The 15,224-nt window shown below is 69.7% G+C and overlaps 1 protein-coding gene across 8 annotated transcripts in view; it reads right to left on the reverse strand.

The window, feature by feature from the left end:
* HSPG2 (heparan sulfate proteoglycan 2) overlaps positions 1-15,224 on the reverse strand; it is a 186,844-nt gene that overhangs the window by 65,938 nt on the left and 105,682 nt on the right. For 5 of the 8 annotated variants that reach the window (XM_074975578.1, XM_074975576.1, XM_074975577.1 and 2 more), the window contains 15 exons: positions 11,902-11,994; positions 10,800-10,883; positions 9,614-9,706; positions 9,278-9,358; positions 7,543-7,773; positions 7,335-7,448; positions 7,098-7,225; positions 6,443-6,529; positions 5,704-5,762; positions 4,763-4,927; positions 3,871-3,981; positions 2,841-2,941; positions 1,948-2,128; positions 1,233-1,292; positions 286-402 (listed from right to left, as the gene is read on the reverse strand). In XM_074975578.1, the coding sequence (XP_074831679.1) occupies positions 286-402; positions 1,233-1,292; positions 1,948-2,128; positions 2,841-2,941; positions 3,871-3,981; positions 4,763-4,927; positions 5,704-5,762; positions 6,443-6,529; positions 7,098-7,225; positions 7,335-7,448; positions 7,543-7,773; positions 9,278-9,358; positions 9,614-9,706; positions 10,800-10,883; positions 11,902-11,994 (1,705 nt within the window). The remainder of the gene's footprint in view (positions 1-285; positions 403-1,232; positions 1,293-1,947; positions 2,129-2,840; positions 2,942-3,870; positions 3,982-4,762; positions 4,928-5,703; positions 5,763-6,442; positions 6,530-7,097; positions 7,226-7,334; positions 7,449-7,542; positions 7,774-9,277; positions 9,359-9,613; positions 9,707-10,799; positions 10,884-11,901; positions 11,995-15,224) is intronic. The other 3 variants (XM_074975582.1, XM_074975580.1, XM_074975579.1) reach the window with 2 other exon arrangements.

Below are 15,224 nucleotides of genomic sequence, written 5' to 3' on the forward strand. Positions count from 1 at the left end.
CAGTGGCCAGCCCAGCAACTACAGCAGCTGCCCCAGCGGGCGGGCCCCACCCCAGGGGGCTGGACCAGGCTTCCTGCCAGCGTCAGGGAGAGCAGCAGTGCAGAGGGGGCTTGTGGGAGGCTGCAGGGCAGTGCCAATGGGACCTCAGCCGGCTCTTGTCTCCACCCGCCCCGCGTTAGCCCTGGGTCCGGGGGTGGCCAGGCCAGGCCAGGGATATGCCGGTGCCCCTCCCCGCGGCTGCCCCAGTGTGTCCTCCCCAGGCAGAAGCAGGTCTGCGGCACATACCGAGCCACTCCACGGTGGGCGGGGGGCTGCCGGTGGCCACGCAGCGGAACTCAGCCGGCTGGCCAGGCTGGACCGTCAGCTGCGCCGGCTCGATGGTGGCAGTCGGCAGGATGGGAGCTGCAGCAAGAGGGACGGCGAATGACTTGCTCTGTGCGGAGAGGGGCTCCAGTCTCCTTGTCAGGGCGTGCTGGGGCTCTCTGGCAGAGGCCACGTCTGGGCTGGGCAGCCCCATTCTACCCCCGAGCACAAGAGATGCTCCAGAAGGACAACAGTCAAGTGGGCAGTTTAGAGCAGCACCCAGGGCAGGGCTGAGAATTAGGGAACCAGAACTGGGTCTCTCCCAGAGCTGCTCATGGCACCTGCCGTGACTTGGCTGGGATCCCCCCGGCCGTTCAGCTCGTCGTCCGTGGGGAACTGCCCCCGCTGCAGCAGAGGGTCTCTCCCCAGCGTGCAGTGCAGGAGGGCCCCAGCCAGCTCCCCCGCCTGGCATGGCATCCCCTGTGCGCAGCGTTTCCATAGATAGGGGCCAGGGAAGAAGATGTAACTCAGACCCACCGCCAGGCCCCAGAGCCTGCCCCCTGCTCCGCTGGCACCTGTGCCATCCCCAGGCCAGTGCTAGTCAGGGGAGTGCCACAGGGACACCCAGCAGCCTTGCACACAGACTGACCTCTGGGCTGGGCCCCCCCAGCCCTGACTACAGCAGCCAATGGAACTGGGCTGCCTAGGCCTGGTGTCCTCAGGGCCAGGTTCTCTTTAGTGGTGTTGTTCCCCCCTTCGCCCCCTGCTCTGCCCCAAGGTTTCTCCCCACTTGGCCTCCTTTCCTGTGGCCCCACACGCCACTCACGAGGGGGAGGCGGCTCACCCTGCCACGCAGCGGGCGCAGAGCGAGAGCAGGCGCCCCCGCATGGGAGTGGTAGGGGGAGGCTGCACACACCAGGCCGACTTACCGGGTCTGTGGCCTTCCATGACTTCAACGGGTCCGTAAAACATCTGGGTCTTGGTCGGGGCTGCAAACGAAGCACAGTTCTCAGTTCAGCCCCGAAAGCACCTTGGGGCCCCCAGGTGTCCATGTGCAAACCAGGCTGTGCCCAGCGCTGGCCTGGCACTGGCACTGCAGGGCTCACTGCCCAGCCCAAGGGCCCAGGCTCACCCCGCTGGGCACGAGCCAGGTTCCTGCACCCCAGAGGAGCTTTGGGACAGCCTGGGGGGGCCATGGCCGCCGCCTCCCACCCAGGGCTGCTCGCCTCGCACATCTCTCGCCTGCACAACGCAACGGGCTCTGCGGGTTCCCCCAGGTCCCCGCACAGCAGCAGGATGCCCGGCTCAAGCTCTCCCCAGCCATCCCCCACCTGGCTGGCACAGCGCCCTCCTCTGTGGCCACCAACCCGGCGCTGCTCCCACCAGGGGCTCGGCAGCCCTGCTCCCAGCTAACCCCCAAACGCGGCACAGGGGCCGAGCCGAGGGCAGCACTCCCGCCAGGCAGAGCGCCTCGGGGGGGCGGGGGGCAGGGAACGGGCCTGGCGGCGTAGAGCCCGGCTGGTGGGGGCAGGGAGCGGGGGCGCTGGCCGAGGCGGTGCTGGTAAGCGCTGGGCGCTGAGAGCCCGGCCCTCCCGAAGGGCCCTGGCCTGAGCGACCCGAGCGAGGCAGCCCCCGCCCGTGCACCTTGCACTTGCAGCTCGGCCGTGCCCTCGGCCATGGCCAGCATGTTGGAGCCGGTGCAGACGTAGATCCCGGCGTCCTCGGGCTGCACGTTGCGGATGGTCAGGATGCCGTTGAAGTCCATGGCGCGGGGCGGCAGCTTGCCGTGGTTCTTCCGCGTCCACACCAGCGTGTAGGCCGGAGACTGCGGGAGCAGAGGCGGCCATGAGGGGGAGGGGGCCCGCCCCAGGGAGACATCTGCGCTGGGAGGGCTTGGGGGGCAATGTGGAGTGGAGCCCCCCCAACAACCCTGCTCCTGCCGGATGTCCTGAGAGCCTCTGCCCCCTGCTGGCAGCCCCGCTCCCCTCGGCTAGAGGCCTGAGGAATGGCCGGGTGCAGGAGAGGGGCCGGGCGCGCCCAGGCAGGCCGGAACGGCTGCATCACCAGCTGTGCTCAGTGCCACGAGAGATGCTCCCTGCCGGGCTGCCCAGGTACTGTCCACCACCTCGCTCCTCCCACCGTAGGTGCCCACGCGGTGCCCTGCTGGGTGAAGGGCCCTGACACCCAGAGCTCTCCGGGGAGGCCTGGATGTCCCAGGCCAGCGGCCTCGTCCCCACGGCGGGCACAGTTCTTTGGCGGTGTTACCAGCCAGCTGCCCCAAGCCACATGGTGGTCTGCACAGCCCGGGCCTGCCCTCAGCTCCCCCTATGCCAGGCAATGCAAGCGCTGGGACCAGCTGCTGCCCCGGCTCCACCTGCTCGCAGCCGGGGCTCTGCTTAGACACGCGTGGCGCCACGCCAGGGAACAGGGTGCGCAGCCGCCGGGCAGGCACTGGGGGCCACTCGAGGTCCTCGCCCGGGCCTGGAGCAGCAGTCGCAGCGTGAGCGCCAGTTCTTGTGCCCCCGCCCGGCCCTCACCTGGCTCTTGGCCGTGCAGATGAAGGTGACGTCAGCTCCCGGATTGACGGTCTGGAGGCTTTTCTCCTCCACGGTCACCGTGATGGGTTTGCTGGGGGGCTCTGCACCGGTGGGGAGACGTGAGACTCCTGCCCGGCGCCCGGAGCCCCGTGCCCAGCACCCAGGCCTGAGGGGCTCCCGGTGCCAGTGGACCCAGGCCAGGCAGGGAGGGCAGGCGCACCCAGAGCAGCGCTTGGCAGGACGCACATGCTTGGGGGTTCTTCTGGCTCTGCCTCTCTCAGGCCCCCTCATCCCAGCCTAGGCCCTGCTCTCCCCTGCCTCTTCCCCCGGCCCTGCCCCTCCCCTGGGGCCCCTGGCCCTGCCCTCCCCTCAGGCCCCCCAGCCCTGCCTCCTCCCCGGCCCTGTCCTCCCCTTGGGCCCCCGGCCCTGACCTCCCCTCGGGCCCTGCCCTCCCCTGGGGCCCCTGGCCCTGCCCTCCCCTCAGGCTCCCCAGCCCTACCTTCCCCCCGGCCCTGTCCTCCCCTTGGGCCCCCCGGCCCTGGCCTCCCCTTGGGCCCCCCGGCCCTGCCCCTCCCCCCAGGGCCCCCGGCCTGCCCTCCCCTCAGGCCCTGTCCTGCCCTTGTGCCCCCCGGCCCTGCCCCTCCCCCCAGCTCTGCTCGCCCACCAGCCTACAGGCAGATCCGGCCCAGGTTCAGGCAGACCCTGCTCAGCCCCGGCCAGCGGGCCCTGCCCCCAGGCTGCGCCCAAAGGCGCCTGTCTTGTTGCCCTGGCCGGAGGGATGGTGGTGGTGAGTTTGAGGCGCTGACCTACGCCCTGCGCAGCTGCCGCCTGTCGGGGCAGGGCAGCTCGGCGCTGGGCGCGCTGGCCAGCCGGACCCAGGGCTGGGCGCTCAGCCTGAGCGAGGGGCCGGCTGGGGCTGGGGCTGGGGCTGAGAGAAAAGCCTGCCAGGGACGGCGCTGGGCCTGCGGCGAGGGCCGGGGAGCACTCAATGGTGCCAGGCCTGCCTGGGCTGAGCCCGCGAGCCGCTCACCTGTGACGATGACCTCTGCCCGGCTGGCATTGCTGTGCTGCAGGCTGCGGCAGGTGCAGATGTAGACGCCGGCCTCGGAGGGCTGGATGCTGGGGAAGTGGAGCTCTGCCCCTGGGCCGGGAGCAGGGACGTGAGAGACCCACCCACGGCCCCGCATGTGCCCGGGGGGCCCGGCAGCAGGGAGAGCAGCCGCAGGCCAGGGGGCTGGCAGGGGGACGCTGTCTCTGCCGCTCGTAGCCCAGCCACTCAGGGCCCTCACTGGAGCTGCGCAGTGCGGCGAGCTGCCGTCTCCGCCCCAGCCCTGCTCAGGCCCCAAGGGGGTCGCGTGAGCCCAGCCTGGGCTGTCCTGATCCGACCCACTGGCTCCTCGCCTTGGGCAGGTGAACGAAGCGGAGCTGGCCCTGCCTGGGTCCGGGTCTCGCCCCCTTTCACGTGGGTTTGCTTTCCTTTGGCTCTGGGCACCTGGCAGCCCCCGCACTCCCCAGCACCCCTACTCCCTGCCGCCCCAGGGCGACGCCGGATTCTCCCTCCCAGCCTGGCCTGCGGGTTTGCAGCACTGCCGTGCCAGGCGGGGGGTGGCTGTACAAAGGGCGACACTGCCCCTCCAGAGGCGGGTGCATTTCAGGGCCATGTGTAACTTCAGCCAACGGAGCTACAGTGCTCGGGGGTACGACACCCCACTGGTGAGCGCCGCAGCCGCAGCCGCAGCCACAGCCGCAGCCGCTCCAGCCCAACCCCCGCAGGTCGCCAGGTGGGCACCTCGGGGACTCCCAAAGCTCTGGACACGTGATGGGCACAACAGCTCGGCCGCCACAGCCCCGAGTGACACGGGCGGGAGGGGGGAGCGCTGGCTCCTAACGCTCCGCGTGCCCCCACCCCTGGCCGCGCTTACCTTCCTGCCTGCTCTGAGCAGTGCTGGGCAGGGGCCGCCTGTCCTCCCGCGACCAGGAGTAGTGGTAGGGCGGGCTGCCACTGGCCTGGCAGCGCAGGGTCACCTGGCCGCCTTGCAAGACCGTGGTCTTCGGTGGGTGAACCCGGACCACGAAAGGGGCTTGCTCTGCGGGAGAGACAAGCAGGGGCCAATCAGCCGGGGGGAGCTGAGGCTGGGGGAGTACATCAGACCCACAGGGGTGGGGTCAGCAAAGGGCCCTTCTGGGGCTGTGGGGCCAGGAGCCATATTCAGGCGCGCCCTGCTCTGAGAGCACTGGTGAGCCCCTCTACGGTTGTGGGGCTGTGCACCGAGATCAGGATGAGGGTGGTGCCCAGCCGTGCCCTGCTCTGAGCGCACCGGTGAGCCCCTCTGCAGTTGTGGGGCTGTGCACCGAGATCAGGATGAGGGCTGTGCCCAGCCGTGCCCTGCTCTGTGCATTTTGAAGGGGCCAGCCTGCCGGTGAGCAGCAACCTCCCGCTCCCAGGGCAAAGGCCCAGCCCTTGGCTGTGGGGGAGCCAGGCCAGCCCCACGGCTGGAGTGGGGCACTGGTCTGACCACCACCCAAACCCAGCTGGCTCAGGCACAGCTGGTAGAGTGATTTGTGCCTCTGTGTCATGGCCCCTTTCTGACTCTGGGGCCCCCTCACATGCGCCCCACACGCTGCCGTCTCCAGTGAAACAAATGGAGCACTATCGCCCTACCCCAGAGCAGCCCTGCGCGTAACTCAGCTCTCCACAGCACCAGCCAGCATGGCAGCTGCTGGCCACTGAGCCAAGACACAGGCAAGGGACCGTCTGGATCTGCTCACAGGCTACGAGCCCTCATCCCTCTACTGGTCTGATGGCCAGGGCAGGGAGACCACCAGGCCCAGCCCAGACCCCAACGCCTGGCCCTGCACTTACCCACGAGCACACAGGTCTGCCCCCGCACGCTGGGGTTCCCCACATAGCCTGGCGCACACCTGTGAGGAGCAGGAGAGACACGTGATGGCGGCACTGGTCATCCAGGGAGCACGATTACCTGGGAGGTGCACACCACGACTTGTGTCCACTGGGCCACGGGGCTGAGACGGAGAGGGGGAAGGGGCATTTGTCAAACGAGCAGCAGCATGGTCTGCCTGGGCAGTCCCTGCGCTGAGAGCCCCAGAGCTGGGCTAGCGGGGGCTCAGGGCAGGCAGAGGTGTGCCGGGATGGGGAGGCAGGGCTGGACGGAAGGGGGCTGCGGGCTGGGACTCAGGAGCATGGGAACCGTTGTTATCTGTGTGAACGCAGCCCCTCGGGGCCGACTGGCCAGGCTTCAGGGCTGGCTAGGGGCAGCCGAGAGTCAAAGGGGTCGCTACTTTTCCGAGGGCTGGAGGCCAGCGCTCCTGGCATGCTGGGGGCTTGGGCCCCCGCCCAGGAGAGATTCCAATGCCACCCCGCTGGTGAGCAGCATCCCTGGCCGGCAGCGCGTCCCCGCGGGCACTGCACCTGGGCATGGTCTCAGTGCACAGCAGTGAGAGGGGCCCCGCCCTTTGCTCCGCCTTCTCCCTAAGTCCCGCCCCGGATTCAAACCCAGAGGAGGGTGGGCAGGAGCTTGTCCAAGGCCCAGGGAATGCGCGAGACCAGGACCGCGTGGGGGCAGCTGTGGGGACACACTCACTGCTCGCAGTACTGGCCGGTGTAACCGGGCTGGCAGGCTGTGCAGCGGTACCCGCCCGCCCCCAGGCTCTCACACGTCCGCGAGAACCTGTAGGGAGAAAGAGCGACCGCACAGGCTGTGGGGACAGCGCCCGGCTGGGACCACCGCAGGGACAGCGCCCGGCCAGGACCACCGCGGGAACAGTGCCTTGCTCCGTCCCGCTCAGCGCCCGGGAACAGCGACCCGCCCCCCCTCAGCGCCCTGGGAACGGCGCCCCGCCCCCGCTCAGCACCCCGGGAACAGCGACCCGCCCCGGCTCAGTGCCCGGGAACAGCAGCCTTGTCTCCTCTGTATACCGAGCTGTCAGACACACAAGGACGAGTGAGCTGCAGAGGCCATAGGATCAGCCCGGGCCAGATCCCTGGATCCTGCCACTTCACACCAGCCAGCAGCAGCCGTGGGGCACGTTTGCGAGGCCGACAGAGCTGCTGGCAATGCAGGGCCTGCACTGCGCCCGCACCTCTTCGCTCCGCCTCCTGGTGCCCCGGCTGGCCAGGGCTGGGCACCGGTCTGAACCCCTGGGTGGGGGACTGGCCCTCAGTCCCCTTACCCTGCGTGTGCCCAGGCTGCTGCTCGCCCACCCGCCCGCCCGGCTCCAGCAGCGGCTGCTACTCACTGGTTCTCGGCGTGGGCGAGTGGGCAGGCGCAGGGCTGGCAGTCCTCGGGGGTGCCGGCGGTGGCGTCGCCGTAGTAGCCAGGGGCACAGCGCTGGCAGAACTCCCCGGCGGTGTTGTGGAGGCAGTTCTGGGGAGAGCCACAGAGCTCAGCGCTCAGGCGCTGGGGCCAGGGCTGCCCGGGAGCGGCAGGAGGGGGGCCGAGGGGGGCCAGGCAGCCGGCCGAGCGGCTCACTCACCGAGCAGGCCCCGGTCTCCGGGTGGCAGGAGTCGGAGTGGCCGTTGCACTCACACAGCTCGCAGTGCCCCAGGTACAGGCCGCCCCCCGTGCGAGTGTAGCCGACGGCGCAGTCCTGCAGGGGAGAGATGCAGTGTCCGTCACCGGAGCGCAGCGGGCGGAGCCGCTGGCCCCGAGCCAGGGCCGTGGGTCGGCAAGGGCTGCCTCACCTGGCAGGAGAGGCCCTGGTAGCCAGGCGGGCACCGGCACTCCTCCACCTCCAGTGCCCGTGGCCAGCCGGCCCGGGCGGGCGCAGCGATGTCCATGCTGACGCCGGCGATGCTGGCCGACACCATGTCGGTGGAGTAGGTGGCGCGGATGAGGATCTCGTCCAGGTCGGCCAGGGCCATCATCAGGTGCTCCCGGGTGGCAGGCTGCCCATCGGGTCGCTTCCAGTAGTGCTGCGGGGAGGGGCCGAGTGACGGCAGGCCAGGAGCTCAGAGCTCCGCCGAGGGAGCCCACGTGTGGCACTCCTGCCCGGCTCAGCCCGGCTGCCCGGCCCTCCCGCAGCAGGGCCACAGGGGGCTGGAAGGGAGTGAACCTCGTGCAGACATGGGGCAGGTGGGGTCCTGGCCATGGGCCGGGGCGTTAGTGGACCCCTTATTGGGACCACTGTATTAAGTTGCACCAAGTCTTGTGCCAAGGGGCCCGAGGGAGGCGTGTTGGTTGGTGAGAGCTGGGGCGTCACTGAACCTCTCTGTGCCGCCTGGAGAGCTGTGCCACGTCGGCCTGCGAAGGCATGAGGGGGGTTCTGCCCCTGTGTTGGAAATGTTGTCGTGCTGGGACCCACAACAACAGGTGCCACCTCCCAGCCAGGGACCTCTCTGCTCTGAGCTGAGGCTGACCAGACTGGGCGTGTTCCCAGAGACGGCATTTTCAGACAGCAGCCTCCACCTGCGGCTGCAGCCCGCACCACGGTCTGCACTCTTTCCTCCTCCTCCTCTCTCACCCCATTCCTCCCTCCCGCCCTCCCCCGTCACATCACCTCCCTTCCTGCGCTGGCTGGGGGAACAGCCATCTATAATTTGCCCTGGGACTGTGGCTGGACCCTTTGGGGGCTGAAAGGACCTGCCTGGAGTTGGTGAGATTGGTTTTCATAGCCTCCCATCTGCGCAGGCAGGAAGGTGCTGGCCTGGGCCCCAGAGACGCTAGAGAGCCTGAGGGATTTGCTGGCCTGAGCCCTGGCTGGCCAGGAAGGCAGCAGAGGTGCTTTTTGTGGCTGGCTTGGTTTGTGTCACTGAGAAGGGAACCTTGATCTGGGCTGTACGTGGCCTGGGTTTAAGCAATTGGCCCAGGTTTGGTGGGCAGGGCAGGGGAAGGGATGGGCAGGGCAGGGGGAGGGGTGGGCAGGGCAGGGCAGGGCTGGGGGAGGGGTGGGCAGGGCAGGGCTGGGAGAGGGATGGGCAGGGGCAGGGCAGGGGGAGGGGTGGGCAGGGGCAGGGCAGGGCTGGGGGAGGGGTGGGCAGGGGGAGGGGTGGGCAGGGGCAGGGCAGGGGGAGGGGTGGGCAGGGCAGGGCTGGGGGAGGGCAGGGCAGGGCAGGGCTGGGGGAGGGATGGGCAGGGGGAGGGGTGGGCAGGGCAGGGCAGGGCAGGGCAGGGCTGGGGGAGGGATGGGCAGGGGGAGGGGTGGGCAGGGCAGGGCAGGGCAGGGCAGGGCTGGGGGAGGGATGGGCAGGGGCAGGGCAGGGGGAGGGGTGGGCAGGGCAGGGGAAGGGGTGGGCAGGGGCAGGGCAGGGAGAGGGATGGGCAGGGGGAGGGGTGGGCAGGGGCAGGGCAGGGAGAGGGATGGGCAGGGGGAGGGGTGGGCAGGGGCAGGGCAGGGAGAGGGATGGGCAGGGGGAGGGGTGGGCAAGGCAGGGCAGGGGGAGGGGTGGGCAGGGCAGACACCGCAAGCCACACCCTCACCTCCTGGAAGACGATTTCGAAGCTCTGCCGGTCGTGGGGCAGCAGCTCGGGCTGGTCGGCCACCAGCGTGATGTCATTGCCCTGCACAGACGGGGGGGAAGCAGGTCAGATATAGATGCCCTTTCCCCTGGCTCCCCCTGCACCCCCCCCCCCCAGCCCAGCCCCCTTCCCTGGCTCCTCCCGCACACCCCCGCAGCCCCCTGCTATTCCAGCTCTCCTCCCAGAGAAACCCATCACCCACGCAGTCCCCCTCCCCCACAAGACCAGGCAGCTCCCTTACCATCCGGACAGCCCTGGTACCCCACAGGCCCCCACCCCCCGCTGTGCCCCCCTTACCGTGATCTGCACGTCAGCGTCAGGCAGGGGGGTGCTCCTGCCCCCGGTGGTGTAGGAGAGGGTGTAGCGCAGACGCCCCCCATAGGAGCTGACCTGCAACACAAGGGAACAGGGCAGGCTGCAGCACCTCGGCTCCACGCCGGCTCCAGGCTGCTCTGGCCAGGCAGTGCCTGGGGCTGCGCTGGGCAGCCCATCTGAGGGGGCAGGGCAGGAACAGGGAAGGGTCAGAAACCTGCCCCGTAGCCATGAACTTGGGCAGTGCTGTCTCCTTAGCCTGTAAGAGCCCCCTCTGAGCCCGCCCCGCCTGTAGGAACCTCCCCAGGTGTCCAGAGCTGGAGCGTGTGCCATGCGATGAACCCCCACGAACTGCCCAGCAGCGGGCCAGGGCACTGGCGCATGGTGCACGACGCGTGTGACGACCCCCAGAAGCCCTGCCGGGGTCCCCCATTGCTGACTGGCTGAAGCCCAGCGTGCAGCCTTCTCTAACAGCCGCTCGAGGAGTCCCTGGGGAGGGCGGGGGCAGGCCAGCTCATGGCTCCCTCATGGGGGTGCCCCAAAGCTGGGCTGCCACACAGGCCGAGGTGGTCGCTTGGCGGAGCGCGGGGCACTGCCCTCCCATGCGTATGGCAGCAGTGGGGCGGGCAGTAAGCAGAGGGCCAGGCCTACGAGGGCAGCTCCTGGGTGCAGGAGGAGGCCGGGGGCTGGCAGCCCTTCCAGGCGCCCTTTGAGGCGAGGCGGGTGGCTGGCCCCCAGGAGCGGGGCCCGGTGGTGCGCTGGGCGAGGCACGTTCCAGCCATCAGGGGTTGTTCATGGGGTTGGGGTTCACACGCCTGGAACCGCTCCACATGCTGCGGGTGGCGGCAGCAGCTGCATGGGGAGCTCAGGCAGAGTGGGGAGCCCCTGGGCGAGAGTCCCTGGAGGGAACCACTGCTGGGCTCTCGCTGTGCAGAGGCGGGGCTGGTCCTTGGAGCTGCAGTGCCCAGAGCCCTGGGCACCACAGGCTGGGCCTGGGCAGAACAGACCCAGCGAAGGCCCAGAGCCGGCGGAGAAGCAGGGGGCTCCCCAGGCCCTTGGCCAGTGCTGGAGGATGTGGGATCCACCCAAGCACAGATCCCTGCCCCCTCTTCTGGCCCTGGAGCCCGGGGAGCTGCCAGCTGCGCTGCCCCGCCACGCCCAGGGCCGTTACCTTGTCCCCTAGGAAGGCGCCAGGCAGCTGCCAGTAGAAAACCCCTTCGGGAAGCAGAGAGAAGCCCTTGTAGAGCAGAGAGTACTGGGAGAGGAGAGGCACAGAGACAGCCACGGAAGCAGGTCAGAGAGGGCCACAGCTGAGCTCCGCGCCCGGTGGGGGGAGCCCACACAAAGCAGTGCCTGGCCCATTGCGGCCTGGCTGCTGACCCCCCAGCTGCCTTCCGAGCGCTGCCCAGTGGGCCAAGTGCCAGACCCTCGACACCAAACCCCAGCGCCACCCAGCGCTCCGAGGGGGCCGGGGCCCTGCCCCTGGGCCCCAGCTGTGCTGCAGAGCTGGCCCCGGAGGGGGCGGCCAGGCCACCCTGCAGCAGTGAGTCCCGGCACAGCAAGGGCGAGAGCCAGCTGCGGCCTCGTGCAAGGGGCTGCTTTGCCAGCGGTCAGGCGAGGCGGGCTGGAGCTGGGCTCAGCGGGGGCAGCCTCACCACAGCACAGCGCCTGGGGAAGGTGTTGGGGGGCTGGAGAGAGACTCCCCACCCCACAGGTCCCCGAGGAGAGGACCAGGGAACCGAACAGGCCGCGTCACCTCCCAGAGCCCCCACTGCACACGTCAGCTGTTTCCTCACCCAAGGGACAGCTGCACCCAGACCCACCCCCACTCAGCCATCCCCCATTTCCCCACGGCGCCTCCGCCTCCACCTCCACCTCCCCAGGCCAGGCCAGGCCCTGCCACCCGGCTTGGCCACGGCGGGGGCGAAAGTGCTGGGCTGTCCCCGGCCACAGCGGCTCCAGGTCTGGCTCTCTGGCTCCACAGCCCAGCTCCAGGCCAGGGGTGCTGCGCGGCACCCGCAGGCGGCAAATGAAGCCAGAACTGGCTCCTGTTCCCCAGGCGGTGCAACTGGCAAAGCCCTGGGCGGAAGTGAGATGGGCCCTGGGCAGAGCGCTGCCTTTTGAGCAGGGCCAGGGAGCGCGCGTGCGGGTACCCAGGGCAATGGCCCGGGAGGCGCTGGGCATCCCTTGGGCCCAGCAGACCGGTTCATGGAAGGCCCCGCCCACGCAGAGCCTGCCCAGGCCATGCAGATGCAGATGGGCCCAGTCGGTACCTTCTCGGCAGGGGCGGCCACAAGCCGGTGGGCCTGGGAGAGGAGGTTGCTGGACTCCAGGGAGCGAGGTCCGGGCAATGCTTCCCACCAGGGCTTCAGCGACACAAGACACCAAGGGGGAATCAGGGGGAGGCTGCAGGGAGCCCAGCTGCACCCGCGGGGGCACAGCCCAGGCCTGAGCAGCACCGCCAAGCAGCCGGGCGGGGGGCGTTGGGCAGTGCAGCAGGGAGGAGCAGATCCACATGGGGACGCTGTCTGATCAGCTTTCGGCCCCACTGGGGGCCTCTTAGTAGATGTGAAATCCCACGGGGCACCGGGGCTGCACTGCCATGGGGCTGGCCAAGCCCACGGCTCTGCCACGGCGTCAGAGCAGGCGGGGAAGGCGGGGGACAGCCGTGAATGCAGGGAAGAGGGGGACGACCCCACGGCAAAGCCAGAGCAGATCCCACATCTCAGCTCCAGCTTCCCCTGTGCTCCGTCGGGGGTGGGTGGGGGTGGGCAGAGGGAGAGGCAGTGAATGCCCTGAGAGATGGGAGCAGCCATGCTGGGCACGGTGCCAATCCCACCCCCCACACCATGCAGAGCACCAACCCCCTACTGGGCACGGCGCCAACCCCACACGCCACGCCAGGAACAGCGCCAACCCCACGCCAGGCACGGCGCCAACCCCACACACCACGCCAGGAACAGCGCCAACCCCATGTCAGGCACGGCGCCAACCCCACACGCCACGCCAGGAACAGCGCCAACCCCACGCCAGGCACGGCGCCAACCCCACATGCCACGCCAGGAACAGCGCCAACCCTATGTCAGGCACGGTGCCAACCCCACACGCCACGCCAGGAACAGCGCCAACCCCACGCCAGGCACGGCGCCAACCCCACACGCCACGCCAGGAACAGTGCCAACCCCATGCCAGGCATGGCACCAACCCCACACGCCATGCCAGGAACAGTGCCAACTTCACGCCAGGCACAGCGCCAACCCCACACGCCATGCCAGGAACAGTGCCAACCCTACACCAGGCACGGCACCAACCCCACACACCATGCCAGGAACAGTGCCAACCCCCTACTCAGCACCGTGTCAACACCACACACCACGCTGGGCATGGCAGCAACCCCCTACTCGGCCTGCTGCCAACCCCACACACCACGCCGGGCACAGCACCAACCTCACACAGCACACTGGGCACGGTGCCAAGCCCATACACCCCTCCACTCCAGCACAGCAGGAGGCTTGCACATGCCACGCAGAGGCAGCAGCTGCCCCAGCCGGTGCTGGGACAGAGCCGCGCTGAGCCCACACATGCTGCCAGGACAGCGCTCACCACCCCCGTCCCACCCAGGGAAGGGCAGCTCCCAACCAGGGACACTGGGTACTCTCCAAATCATGTCCCCCGCAGGCAGCTGGCAGCAGCAGCTCCAGGGGGAGGTTCCCACTTCGGCGCCCTGCGGCAGCCACTGGCGTGACGGCCCTCAGAGCAGGTCCTGGGCTGCCCTGCCCTGTTGCTGACAACAGTGGGCATCCCCGGCCCCAGGGAATGGCTCTGCTCATCACAAGGCCAAGGGGGCAAAGGGAGCCACAGCCAGTGCCTCGCTCACAGGGAGCTGCACCAGCCTGGGCCAAACACGCAGCCGCAGCAGCTATAAGCATGTACCTGGGGAACCGATGGGCCAGGTGGGTGGGCCTGAAGCAGTGCCTGGTGGAGCAGCAGGGAGGAGACAGCTGGGGGGGCACAGACTGGGACAGACAGAAGGAGGTTGCCTTGGAAAGGGGCGGAGCTGGGCGCTGGCAGGGTGAGGGCAGAGCTGGGCACTGGTGGGGTTGGCTCAGGGCAGAGCTGGGCACTGGTGGGGTCAGGTCAGGGTGGAGCTGGGTGCTGCCAGGGTGAGGGCAGAGCTGGGCACTGGTGGGGTTGGCTCAGGGCGGAGCTGGACACTGGCAGGGTCAGGGCAGAGCTGGGCGCTGCCAGGGTGAGGGCAGAGCTGGGCGCTGGTAGGGTTGGGTCAGGGCAGAGCTGGACACTGGCAGGGTCAGGGCAGAGCTGGGCGCTGCCAGGGTGAGGGCAGAGCTGGGCGCTGGTAGGGTTGGGTCAGGGCAGAGCTGGACACTGGCAGGGTCAGGGCAGAGCTGGGCGCTGGCAGGGTGAGGGCAGAGCTGGGCACTGGCAGGGTGAGGGCAGAGCTGGGCACTGGCAGGGTGAAGGCGGAGCTGGGCGCTGGTGGGGTTGGCTCAGGGCACAGCTGGGTGCTGGTGGGGTTGGGTCAGGGTGGAGCTGGGCGCTGCCAGGGTCAGGGTGGAGCTGGGCACTGGTGGGGTTGGCTCAGGGCGGAGCTGGGCGCTGGTGGGGTCGGGTCAGGGTGGAGCTGGGCGCTGCCAGGGTGAGGGCAGAGCTGGGCACTGGTAGGGTTGGGTCAGGGCGGAGCTGGACACTGGCAGGGTGAGGGCAGAGCTGGGCACTGGCAGGGTGAGGGCGGAGCTGGGAGCTGGCGGGGGCAGGTCAGGGTGGAGCTGGGCGCTGGTGGGGTCAGGTCAGGGCAGAGCTGGGCGCTGCCAGGGTGAGGGCGGAGCTGGGCACTGGTGGGGTTGGCTCAGGGTGGAGCTGGGCGCTGGTGGGTTGGCTCAGGGTGGAGCTGGACACTGGCAGGGTCAGGGCGGAGCTGGGCACTGGTGGGGTTGGCTCAGGGTGGAGCTGGACACTGGCAGGGTCAGGGCGGAGCTGGGCACTGGTGGGGTTGGCTCAGGGTGGAGCTGGGCGCTGGTGGGTTGGCTCAGGGTGGAGCTGGGCGCTGGCAGGGTGAGGGCAGAGCTGGGAGCTGGCGGGGGCAGGTCTGGGTGGAGCTGGGCGCTGGCAGGGTGAGGGCGGAGCTGGGCACTGGTGGGGTCAGGTCAGGGCAGAGCTGGGCGCTGGCAGGGTGAGGGCGGAGCTGGGAGCTGGTGGGGTTGGCTCAGGGCAGAGCTGGACACTGGCAGGGTCAGGGCAGAGCTGGACACTGGCAGGGTCAGGGCGGAGCTGGGCGCTGGTGGGGTAGGTCAGGGCACAGCTGGGTGCTGGTGGGGTTGGGTCAGGGTGGAGCTGGGCGCTGCCAGGGTGAGGGTGGAGCTGGGCACTGGTGGGGTTGGCTCAGGGCGGAGCTGGACACTGGCAGGGTCAGGGCAGAGCTGGGCGCTGGTGGGGTCGGGTCAAGGCGGAGCTGGGCGCCAAAGGGGTCGGCTTGGGGCGGAGCTGGACACTGGCAGGGTGAGGGCAGAGCTGGGCACTGGCAAGGTGAGGGCAGAGCTGGACACTGGCAGGGTCAGGGCAGAGCTGGGCGCTGCCA

This window comes from Carettochelys insculpta, chromosome 23 (genome assembly GCF_033958435.1).
Source record: "Carettochelys insculpta isolate YL-2023 chromosome 23, ASM3395843v1, whole genome shotgun sequence".
Classification (NCBI taxonomy): domain Eukaryota; kingdom Metazoa; phylum Chordata; order Testudines; family Carettochelyidae; genus Carettochelys; species Carettochelys insculpta.